At 30.0% G+C, this 13,537-nt stretch overlaps 1 protein-coding gene across 2 annotated transcripts in view; it reads right to left on the minus strand.

Annotated features, from left to right (window-relative positions):
- Positions 1–13,537, minus strand: part of LOC119607140 — a 137,843-nt gene that overhangs the window by 63,705 nt on the left and 60,601 nt on the right. For both annotated transcript variants that reach the window (XM_037960933.1, XM_037960932.1), the window contains 2 exons: positions 7,768–9,780; positions 4,542–4,733 (listed from right to left, as the gene is read on the minus strand). In XM_037960933.1, coding sequence (XP_037816861.1) covers positions 4,542–4,733; positions 7,768–9,205 — 1,630 coding nt within the window. In that variant the 5' untranslated portion in view covers positions 9,206–9,780. The remainder of the gene's footprint in view (positions 1–4,541; positions 4,734–7,767; positions 9,781–13,537) is intronic.

Raw genomic sequence — 13,537 nt, forward strand, 5'->3', positions numbered from 1 at the left:
TCAAGTGGTTTTTTCCTTTCGTCTGTTACCATTGGCTACAAATTTGTTTTCTTTTCTAAATTTCACACATTTCTGAGTTCAATAAAAAATGTATGAAAAATTTTTGTAAAACACAAGAAATACTAAAATAAAATAATCGCATTGAGTGTTTTAGAAATAGTACTACGATTAGGAAGAAAAAAAAAAGCAATGAGAAAAAAACAGTTGATGTGAAATTGTTCTATCAAGAGATTTAAAGCAATTTTAAGCTTTATGAAATTTCAGCAGTTGTTTTTTTTTTCTCTTCTTTGCTATTGCCTTTAGCTAGCAGTTATTTTGGCACTTAAATCGTCAATATGATAGGTTTTGAAAGCAAATCCACAAACAGAAATTCGCATTAGTTGGAAATTGGCTTTGATTTGTCTGTGGGTGTAGTATAACAAGAGTGTTAGTAGCTTGGAGTTATGTGAGGTTGGTTATAGTGAAAAAGGCCACAAAAGCAATTTCTTTAAATGGTAATAATATGGTGATAATTCAATCAAAGAACAAAAAACTGTACTACAGTTTACTAATTACTAGGTGTTACTTAATAGAAAAATTATCCAAAATTTGCTGATTATTTTGAAAAGTATTATATTGATATAATTTTCTATCAACTTTTTAAATAAACTGTTATTTTTTCTTGCCTTAAAGAATAGCATTTTAATTTCATTGTATTTATGTTTGAATTCAACTACTACTAAAATCACTTTTACAACTAGTAGTTTAGTTACTCTAATAAAATTTCTTCCACTTGCAATTTTATTTTCGTTCTATTTTTTCTATTCTACTGTTTTTCTTGGGTAATAAAAATATAAAACTAAATAAATAAAATTCAAGTGTGGCAATAGCTGTCTTTCTGTAGTAACATGTAGTAGTTACATATATAATACGGATAAAATCAATTTCCGGTACAAACGTAAAGAAAATATTAAAGAAAAACTTCTATTTTGGTTGTGGTTTAAGTAATCTCAAGTTCAAACGGAAATTTATTTATAAAAAGAAAATGTTTTAGTTAAAGTCGACTTAATGTTTAAATAAATTTTAAATTTGCTAAAAATATTCTTTTTAAAGGAACTTAAATAAACTTCACTCTTTTTCAAATTGTATAAATTTTTAACAATCTGTGTCTTATTTATAAAAACCGACTTAACTCATTTACATGCTAAGCCAATTTTTTTTATTTAATATTAAATAAAAAGATTTATATGATTTGTTTAAATATTTTGATTGTTTAAAATTTTAATGTTTATTTTTAGTTGGAAAATTCTAAAAAATATTACAAATAAAATTTAATTTCATTTCTTTCGTTTTTGCTTTCTATGTTAGAAGTGTTGAAATAAATAAATTTCATAAAATTGCTATTTCCATGTGTTTGCAAAAAATCTCAGTTTTTTTAATTCTTTATGCCAAATCAAATGTCACAAACATTATGACATCTGTTTTGAAATTGAAAATAATATGTCTGCATCAGATTTATGTAAGTGTAGTAATATAGAAATGTAAGTGTGTGTGTGTAGTGATATAACTGTCATTATGGCAGCTGGTATTAAATATTTTATTCGTCTCTTTATTTAATAAGAAATTTAAAAATAACAAGTGCTTATTACACCATTTCTATAGTGTTTTAGAAACTTGTAATTTTTTGTGGAAAAATTTAAATATTATTTCAGAAGTTTTCTTTTGCATTTCAGAAATTTCTTATTTTATAATTATTTGTTCGATCTTTTTTAACTGAAAACTAGGTTTTCCCGGAAACTTCGGGTTTTCATTAAAATCTGGAGTTTTTATTAAAAAATTGATTTTTTTTAATCAAATTTTGGTAAATATTTCCACTAGGATGAATTTCTCACTAAAACCTAAGATTTCCACTAAAACTACAGTTCTTCGCCAAAAACTAAATTTTTACTAAAAACTGTATTTTTCACAAAAAATAAAGTTCCTAAGTTTTAACTTTTCCTAAAATCCGAATTTGAAATAAAACTTTTGCTAAAATCTAAATCTTCATTAAAATCCAAATTTTTACTAAAAAGTCTGTTTTCACTAAAATCACAATTTTCACTAAAAACTAAATTTTCACTAAAAATACTGTTTTCACCCAAAAACAAAATTTTCACCTAAGTTTTTCACTAAAAACTCAGTTTTTTACTAAAATGTCGGGTTTTCACTAAAAACTCGGGTTTTCACTAAAAACTCAGTTTTTCACCAAAAACTCAGGTTTTTCACTAAAAACTAAGTTTTTACCAAAATCTCAGTTATTCACTAAAAACTTAAAAAGTTATTCGCTAAAAGCTCAGCTTTCCACTTAAAACTCAGTTTTTCACCAAAAAACTCATTTTTTCACCAAAAAACTCAGTTTTTCACCAAAAACTCAGTTTCTCACCAAAAACTCAGTTCTTCACCAAAAACTCTGTTTTTCACCAAAAACTCTGTTTTTCACCAAAAACTCAGTTTTTTACTAAAAACTAAATTTTTCACTAAAAACTAAATTTTTCACTAAAACTAAATTTTTCACTAAAAATTAATTTTTCAGTAAAAACTTAGTTTTCACTAAAAACTCTGTTTTTCACTAAAAATACAGTTTTTTATTAATAACTTGCTTTTTCAGCAAATATTCATATTTTTCACAAAAAACTCAGTTCTTCGCCAAAAAATTAGTTTTCACTCAAAAAAAAAAACTCAGTTTGTCACTAAAAACTCAGTTTGTCACTAAAAACTCAGTTTTTCACAAAAAATTCAGTTTTTCACTAAAAACTCAGTTATTCACTAAAAACTCAGCTTTTCACTTAAAACTCAGTTTTTCACCGAAACCTCAGTTTTTCGCCAAAATCTAAGTTTTTCACCAAAAACTCAGTTTTTTACCAAAATCTCAGTACTTCACTAAAAACTCAGTTTTTCATTAAAAACTCAGTTATTCATTAAAAACTCAGTTTTTCACTTAAAACTTAGTTTTCACTAAAAACTTAGATTTTCACTTAAAACTTAGTTTTTCACCAAAAACTCTGTTTTTTACCGAAAATTCTGTTTTTCACCAAAAACTTTGTTTTTCACTGAAACCGATTTTTTCACCAAAAACTCAATTTTTTACTGAAAACTAAATTTTTTACTAAAAACTTAGTTTTCACTAAAAATTTAAATTTCACTAAAAACACGAAATTTTACTCAAGGCTCAAGTTTTTACCAAAGAGTTAGTATTTTCTAAAATATGGAATTTTTTAAAAGCTAAAAGCTCGATTTTCTGCTAAAGCTTAGTTTTTTACAAAACTAGAATTTTCACTTTAAACGCATTTTACTCAAATACAGTAAAAGCTTTTACTTAAAGCTCGAAGTTTTACAATAAGCTCAGTTTTTCACTAAAAAAATACATTTCTAACTTTCTTTGGAGCTTTATATTTCTTTAAAACAAATGATCAACGGGAAAATGGTTGTACCTTCAATGTAAAACTCTAAAAAAACAGCTGATATCCTCCTTTATAAAGGTTCAAGTTTCATATATATTTTGCTAAAAAAATTTAAATTTAAATAAAAATCAAAAAATAGTGCAATTCTTTGTATTGCCTTTAAATATTACACAATAATTACATAAAACACTCAAGCAAATCAGTTGATTTATTAACCAAATCCAAACCCTAATATATTTTGTATTTCTTTCATCAGCTTTCTACAAAAGTAGTAGAAGTTTGACATTTTCCAGTATTTGATTTATAATGCCTCAATGATTTTTATTTTGCATTTAATGAGCGACATGACATTCTTTAGTTGCAGCAGGAGCAATAATACAATTTACTTATACACCACTTAATGAACTTCTTTTGTTGCTCCTATACACCATTCTATTGGCCAATTGACATAGTTGACTGGCAGTTTTTAGTCGACTGCACTCGGTTCATTATTAACAATTACCATTATTGCCATTTAAACCCATCACAATATTGACATTTTAATAGTTCCTTTGCCGTGTCGTTAGCTCCTATTTCTTCAACACCCCCTGCCGATGCTTTAGTTTTTACTTTATTTCTTCTAATGATGATTATGTAACTAGTTTATATGGTGTTTCCCTTTTTATTGCATAAATCGCTTTAAATGTGAATGGCATTAGTAGAAGCTGTGGGAGTTGTAGTTATTGTGCATGTGTGTGGTAATGAGATGAAAGCGAAGCAAAAAAAGAAGTAAGGAAAAGTATAAAAAAACTATACGCTTGATTACTTGCAATGACTAAGAAGACGTTGACTGACTGCAAATGACTTTCAGTTTTCCAATAATGAGCTTATTATCATCACGAGATTTTTATCAGTATGTTGCAAAGTGGCAATATGTATATAAAAAAATCGAACCTTAATAATATATTGTTATAGAAATCAAGTTGTAATCTTTAAAGTTTTACTTATTATGATTTTAAAGATTTACTGCCTTATTCATAAACATTTATCAAAGGTTTATAGAACAAATTTTGTATGAAAATTTGATTTGATTTTATGTATTTTTAACAAAATTTTTAAATAAAATAACATTCGCTCACTTACCAGTTTTAATCAATTTAAAGTTGACATTATTTTGGGATTTAAAAGCCTCATTTAAACTACTGTGACCGTAATCCTTAAGCACTCCATTATAGGACGCCATACTAGATTGTGGGCTAAGGGAACCACCCCGTGGTCCCCTCCACCCAAAGAAATTACGACTTTTTGGACCACTTGAAGATTTTCCCAAGAAATCTAAATGTTTACAAAAAACACAACACAATATTAGTTCATCGTTTAAATCGCAATAATTAATCAATCAAATTTTAATTTAAAACAAATTAAACAATTTTTAAAATCAGCAACTAACACAGCAAAAATAAATGTTAGAAAAATCAAACTCTAAAAATTATCTTTTAATTAAATTAAAAAGTTTTACAAACATTAAAAAAAACTCTAATTTAAAGTCAAAAAATCATACAAAAATAAAACATTTTGAGTTTGGAAACTAATGGTGTTCCATACTATTTGTTTAGTTTTTCCCAGAAATGTATTTGTTTTGAGTTTTGTAACTAAATAGTTAAACTTTTCATGTGTGTATTTAGGTGTTCCTATATGATACAAACAAACTTTATATGTACTATACACATTCAGGCATAAAATAATAGGTACACTTTAAATTATATTATTAATCTAATATTCATTTGGGCTTGAATTCGAATCCCCTAATGATTTTTTAAACTAGGAAAATTTATGTATAAGAATATAAACTATTTTGTAGTGTACTTATTACTATTTCCCTTAGTGCATTAGTTTTTCCTATTTTGAACACACTAAATGTTGTGCAAATTGCAAGTTTTTTTTTTTGTTGCCATTTTTTTTTTCTTTTTAATAAAATTTTATTTCATGCACTCTGTCGCTGTTTTTACTTTAGTGACTGACATTTATTGACGCTAAATGACAGGCGGATAAGTGTTTTTAATGCATTTTTAATATGAACGGGGTTAAATAATTTAAAAAGGGACTTATTTTTTCAAGTCCTGTTTTCTATGCAATGTAATTTCCCCGGAGATGAAAATTGAAATGAAATAAAATCCAATAAACGAGAAAAAAAAACGAAGCAAGAGTTTGAAAGCAATTAAAGTAATGCGAGAAACACGCGCACACAAAACACCAGAACAAAACATTAAACGAATTTTTTTTTTTATTACAAAATGTTTGTGTTTAGTAGAAAGTAATAAAATAATACTGACAAAAAAAGTTTAGTTTAGTATTAAAGTACAAAAAGTGAAACCGCACTGCAGAACTTTTATTCAGAAAACTTTAAATTCTCAAGTATTTGTAAGAAAGTCTATATTAATGTCTACTTCAAATTTATATTAATGTCAATGCCAGTATTAATATCATTGTCAATGACAATGCTATTTATATGGCAAAGTGTATGATCTAATATATGTCTATATCTATGTTTATGTCAATGTCTATGTTAATGTCTGCTTCAAATGTAAATCAATATTTGTGTGAATGACTATGTTACTTATATAGCAATGTCTATGTTAACATCTAAGTTATAGCAATGTCAGTGATAATTTATATCAATGTCCATGTTAATGTCTGCTTCAAATGTAAATCAATATATGTGTCAATGACAATGTTACTTATATGGCAATGTCTATATTAACATCTAATTTATATCAATGTCAATGTCTATGTCAATGACAATGTCTATGTCTATTCTTAAGTCTATATCAATGTCTACGTTGATGTCTTCAAAAATGTTTATATCAATGTCAATCTAATTGATATCAATATCTATGAAAATGTTTATGTCAATGACAATGTTTATGTTGATGTCTACTTCAAATTAATATCAATGTCAATGACAATGTTATTTCTATAGCAATGTCTATGTTAATGTCTATTCTAAAGTCTATATCAATGTCTACGTTAATGTCTTTAAAAATGTTTATATCAATGTCTATCAATGTCCATGTTTATGTCAATGACAATGTTTATGTTAATGTCTACTTCAAATTTATAACAATGTCAATGACAATGTTATTTCTATGGCAATGACTATGTTAAAGTCTATTCTAAAGGCTACATCAATGTCTACGTTAATGTCTTTAGCAATGTTTATATCAATAACCATGTCAATGTTAGGAAATGTTAATGTCGATGTCTAAATCAAATCTTTTAAATCAAATTATTAATCAAGCTCGAGTTCATAGTTTTGTTAAATTCTTCTTCAAATCTTTTCTTGTAGTTTAACTGTAAAACTCTATATTTGACCGTCGCCAGATTTAAAGCTCTCTTACAAGCTCCCCAACAAACACGGCAAATTGAAGCAGTAGATCTTGAATCTATTGCCAATGATATATGGACTAGTATACTGACTTGTCTATGGACTAGCCTATTAGCTTAGACAGAAGCTAATCTGGGAGTAGTCCATCTATGGACTTATTGCAAATTCGAATAGTTTAAGGTCTACTATATTAACCCAGATAAGGATTAATCTATCGACTTGACTATGGAGTAGTCTATAAACAAGACCATGGACATTTATAGACTAATTTATAATTAGAATAAGTTTTAATCAATGACGTAGTCTATGAACAACTCCGTTGACTATTGTACGTACTATAGACCAATCTATTGACAAGTCTATGGACAAGTCTATGAATTTTTCTACTGATAAGTCTGTGGACTAGTTTATGGAGAAGTCTATGTACTTGGCTATTGACTACGAAACTGACTTGCATATGCATTAAAAGCTCTTTGCCAATACTTGCTCTTTATCAGGCATACGCAAAGAGTGCGAAGTGGTTTTGGTTTTTAATAAATTTTAGAGCATATATTCATGTACATATATGAACAAAAAACAATAAACCTCATAAAAGAGCTATTTGCCTAACTCTGCCCTACATGTCAAACAAATTCTCTACCAAATTTTCTTCTCTTTTGCTGTGCAGTGCAGTTTCACTTTAAAGAGAAAAAACATGTTAATAAAAAGCATAAAAAATTAGGCAAACTTTAACATAAATATAAATAGAAAAATGTTAGCGGCATTCATTTTACTTATTTTTCTAGTAATTTTGTTTCAAAAATGTTAGAAGACAACAGATCCATTGCTATTTTCCCACTCTCTCACACGTGACAACACCAGCAAGAGAGTGAGAGCAGAAACGTTAGGCAATGTTTTTTGTTTATTTAATAAATATACTTTGTCAAGCTGTAAACAATGAGATTAGATTTTTGTAAAAAAGTAATTTTTGGGGGCACCTGTCACCTTTCTGGGGCACACCACCACCACCACTTGTACTGCCGCCGCCGCCACCACCACCGCTGCCACCACTAGCCACGCTAGCGGAACCGGCGGCCGGACCTACAGATGAGGCTCGTCCTTCTCTTATGGGATCATATTGTTCGGTACTTTTGGAACGTGAACTAAGAAGTTTATCCTCTTTGGGCGAACGGGCAAACAGGCCACCCGACGATGAGGTATTACGGTTTTTACGCGGCGAATCATACACCCCGGCATAGTTATCCAGAGGCGGTAAAGTGGCACCCATTGAACCGTCCATGGGTGCGGTGGCAGGTGTTTTTGGTTGCAGCTTGTAGACAGGTTCACCGGAATCGAAGAAAGCATCAAAGTTAAGTTGTCTTAAGTTTTCTGTATTAAATATGGGATTTTCTACTTGTAATTCTAAATCTTCTCGCAGTCTATGAGATTCTTTGTGATCGCTGGACGATGAACGACCCAGTCTTCCAAGTGGTATATGTAGTTTAGGTCTTAACATGCGCGATTTACTAGAGGGAGATTTCTGTGATGTAGAGGGTTCAGGCGGTAGTTCCATGGGCGACATGGGACGCCCCCAACCAGGACCCAAACGAGGTTTTGTGGGGTCTGTTTCGGGCGGTTCGACAAGTATGCTAGGACTACTTTCTCGACTGGGATGTTCTAAAGATCCGGTAGGATATTGTATAGGCGGATAAAGATGAGCACCCATGGCCATGCCAGGATCTTCATTATATCTCAAGGGGGTAGATTCACGCAAGGCTGTTGAACGTTCTAGAGTTGGTCGGGAAGAAGAAGTTGGTTGTTGTTGGTGTTGTTGTGACGAACGCATATTTAAATCATTATACATAGGTGTTAACAACTGAGGAGGTGTTGCTAGTTGTGCTTCCGGTCTACGTAGCACGGGAGTTGATCTTTTCAATGATGTTTTAGAACTGCGACGTGTGGGAGTCAAAGGCGGTGTCGGTGTTGTATATGGAATTGGCGTAGGTGAAGGAGTGGGTGAAGGTCTCTCTAAAATCGTAGGTAATACGGGACGTTCGTAAGTGGAGTGTAAAAGTCTATGGGCTAACGGTTCTGGAGTATAAACCGGATATTGCTCAATTTCTTCGTCGGGTATATTCAATGACAACTGTTCTTGCTGTTGCTGTAGTTGCTGCAGCTGTTGTTGTTGCTGCTGCTGATCACCCCTAAAGCGTGCAAAAAAGCTGCTGGAAGTAGTTGCTGGGGCCGATGCAGTTGTCGATGGTGCCGGTGCTGGTAACGTGGCTAACGACGATGAAGAGGGGGGAGGTAAACTTCGGGCAGGTATAACAATTGGTACTTGAGGTTCACGCAGGCAATCGAGTGTTGGTCGTGGACTTATACGAGGTATAGCAGCACCGTATGTCATCAAGATGAGTTCATCAGCTGGAAATATTACAAACATTCCTGGCCGCCCCCATGTGACATGGCGACTGTATTAAATACAAACATAAATAAAGCCTCCCCTTTTCCAAAAAAAAGGTCTTCTCTCTGGCCACTAAGGGTAATTCTAGTTTTTAGCTCTTTCTCTTCTGTTTTTAGCTACTTTGTAGTTTAAAATTGTCTTTTTTTTGTTGCTTTAAATGAAGTAAATGAATACCACGTTTACATTTATGGAAATTATAAATCGTAAAAAATAATTGTAGAAAAAACTTAAAATGAAAATTAAGTGTTTTTAGAGGTAAACCATAAAAATACAACTTAATTATTTGCGTTTTTTTTTCAGAATATAAAAGTTATGTTGCAATTAAAAGTTTAAACGTACTTTTAGTATTTTTAGTTTAAAATGAAAATGAACTAAAAAAAATATCACAATTGGTTTTCTATAATAATTTTCCGCAGAAAAAATTATAGAATGAAACCGCCGCTGCCACACACTGCTATCCGTCCTCCACTAGAACGGTTTGATAAATTTTCAAAAAACGTGACGTCATTTAGAACGTTGCATTTTGGGGAGGTTGACGTTGCTTGTTTTTTAATCTAAAATGAAAAAAGATTGAAAAAAAATTAGCAAATTAATGTCATTGATATAAATTAAAACTGTAAAATTTATTAAAAATTTGTTTAAATGCTTAGAAATGACAGCATTAAAAGCAAAAAAAAAATAAAAAAATGAATCATTTTGTAAATGTACGATGATTGTGTGAAAATTATTAAACGCCGAGAAACAGTAAATGATTTCATAATTGGACTTTGTCATAATTGAGTGTTGTTTAATGTTTTTTTTTTTTCATTTTTCATTTATTCTTTCATTTTATTGTATGTTTGTTGTCTTTATTTCGTCTTCAATTATTTGTGGAAATTTGCCAAAATTGTGTAAAAATAAATTGAAATCAATACAAGGTCATTGCGGTAATTGATACACATACATAAAACATTGTTAACGTTGAACAAGGTATGAATTTAATTAAACCGAATTTTTGTTATTTATTTTGTTAAATTGTTGTGAAATTTAATAAGACTTTATTGAATAACAGTTATTATGTATAGAAAATATAAATCAATTGTTGAAAAACAAAATCCCCCCCATGTTTTAGCTGGAAATTTGAAATTGTTATAACAACTTTAAATTTTAACTAATAATTTAAAATACAACAACTAAACTAAACATAGAATGAGCATATTATAAAATATTAAATATTAAAGCAGAAAATTGAAATACACTGTAACAAGTCTCTATTCTGATCAAATACATTTTTCAAGCCATTTTTGTGTAGAAGTGTATATTTTGAAACTACATTTAGACATACAATTGTTGCATATTCATGAATATTGTGTTGCCATGTAAAGTGCCTACAAATAAATTACATACTCGTAAATACTACACACTTTACATAACACACACGCTTACAATGCTTTCCGTTTTCCTATTCCTTATTATACCCACTATCAAAAGATATGGGCGGTTTGTTATTGTTATTACGTTTGTAACATATCAGTCATAGAACCACAAAACATATAATACATACATATGTATGTGTATTGTAGGACCTTATTCAAACCTATGACGATCCTATTATATACGTACGTATTGCCCATCTATCTATTGAGCGGAAATTTTTCACAAATGTTCTCTATTGATAAGCTTTTTCTTCATATTAAAAATGGTTGTAAAAAAGTAAGAGTTCTTTATTCAAAAAGTACCAGTTGAAGATCAAAAAGTACCAACAAGTTTAATCTTATAAATTTTCATTCCGTTAGGATCCTATATGTCTAATTTTATTTTTCTAAGAATCTCAAAAAAGTACCAATTGTTGAATGACGAAAAAGTGCCAGAAAGTACTTTTTTTTAAAAGTTTGCTTATACAACAACAACATTTACCTTATGAAGCCATATGTTGTTGTTTTTCCTTTTTGCCAAAGCATACACAAAACTTTTAATTGTTGATGAAATTTTAAGATGTTGTCTCGGATTATTGCTCTTATCTCCCTTATTTATGAACCGATTTTACTGATTTGAAATATCGTCTTCTCGAAGGCCTGTCTGATAGAATTATTGAAGATTCGGTATCTCAGGTCATCTGAAAACTGATTTTAATATACACACAGCACCACCTCGGGGCTTGTTTCCTTGATGAAGACCCATTTTTGTTGTATTGCGGTCCTATCGGTTAAAGGACTGATGCGGGGTAAAGTCTATAATTCGGAATAAGTTCGGTGCTGTTGCCGAAGTCAACAGATACCCCACAGAGGATTGACTGTGGGACTAAGCATTGGAAATGAGTTAGTGTTAAGTGTATATGATACAGGAAGAATGTATACGGGAAGGTAATATGGGGTTATACGGATCTAGAGTGAGTGAAGATCTTGTTCTCCATGAGTGTGTCGGATGAATGAGAAGTGTGCTGGGTTGAATGGTGATGGATGAATGGCGATACCAATAAATTTTCCTTCCTTGTCCAGGTATGTTCATAGTGTGTTCTCTGTGAGTAAGAACTAAGTCCTCGGCTTTTTTGATGGATTCGTTTTTAGGACTACCAAATAAGTCTCTAGATGCTATTGCCGACTCAACAGAGGTCATCACATCTGCGTGGTTTTAAACGGAAGTGATGTTTTTATATCCCGGAAGTTAGTAACGGGGAAAAGTCATCGAGTACTTGAGCACAGATAGATGGACCGACAGACAAAAATAAATCGAATCTGGTATCTAAGGATCCAGAATATACATATATGCTTTATAGGCTCGGAAAATTATATTGTAGAAATTACAAACAGAATGACAAACTTATGTATATATACCCCTCTCACAAAGGTGAAGGGTATACTGAGTCCATATATAGGACATATGTATATACGACCATCTTGTGATATTAATTTGTAATTTCTAACAAATATAAGATGTTTTTGAGGTATCTAAGTTTCGGCTTAGCCGTATAAAATACTCCTACTTGCTCTATTCATACAATTACAATTTTGATAAAAAAAAGCCTATAAAAAGCAAAAAAAAAAAACATCGACGATAATAGGAATATATATAAACTAAATGTAATAAAATATGTATATCATGCATCGTCATCGTAAAGTTGTAAAAAAAAACGTATACAGGAATTATTACACCTCTACAGTAGGGGCTAAAGATATTATTACATCACAAAAACACTTGTCGTATTAAGGACTTAATCCTAAAAATTAAATCAAATAAACTCGGTCAAGACCAACAACCTTTGAGTTTTTTAAGTTTTTTGGGAGCTATAATGGAACGATCTTTGTCAAATTCGACTAAATTATTAATATTGATATGAAATTTACTTATAAAATTGTATTATATGTTAATATGATTTGAACAGATGAGTTAATGATAAATGTATTTTTCACCAAATTTACAAAAAATTCAAAAGCTTTAAAATATTTCCATAACTGTAAATCAAGAAACCACCTTACTACAAAATTTACATAAAAACACGATAAAGTCTATTAACAACACACATATGTATGTATGAGAGTATAAGTTATGTTAAACACGTTTTTTAGGAAAGGAATACGAACTGCAGAGCTTCCTTAAATGACAAGCTACAAAGAAACAACAATATGTGGTTAAAAAACTAGTATTAAGCGAAAGTATAAAAGGCCACCAACCACCAACAGCAACACTAAAACAACAAAAAAGAAAAAGCACGCGTTCGTAACAGAAATATACAAAAGAAAAAAAAACGAAAAGTTAAAAACCAATTCAACAATTCTAGACATATTAAAACTGTTTAGCGAAACAAGCTCAGAGACGGAAGTCGAGGTGGTTAACAAAAAAAAATGTTGCTTTTTTTTAACATGAAAATAATGTTGGCATTTTGATGGCAAACTGCCAAAAACTACTTTACAAAATTGCTAAAAGAAACACAACAAATCAAAATGTAAGAAACAACAAGAAAAAAATTCATTTAAATGAACACAATTTTACAATGATGAATAATTGAAAATGTTGAATACATTTGCTGGTTGTAATTGTTGTTGTTTTTGCAGTAGTTGTTATAACAATTGCAACATTATTTTTGGGGACCTCTTGAAGAAAGAATGCTCATATTCAACATTTTTAAATTAAGATTTCGTTGTTTGTTTTGCTAAGTTTTGGAAAGGTAAATATTTGTTAAATGAAGCAACTGAAGGCAATAACAATAACAAATATAGTAGTATATGGATAATAGTATGTATTATTCCAAATATAGGCATAATAATAAAAAAACAAATGTTTTAAAAATGAATTTTTAAAGAGCTATTTTTGTCTGTAATGTAGTTTAAATAG

This window comes from Lucilia sericata, unplaced genomic scaffold (assembly GCF_015586225.1).
Source record: "Lucilia sericata isolate MDLA Ls3-8-SP2 unplaced genomic scaffold, ASM1558622v1 Contig000660F_arrow, whole genome shotgun sequence".
NCBI lineage: Eukaryota > Metazoa > Arthropoda > Insecta > Diptera > Calliphoridae > Lucilia > Lucilia sericata.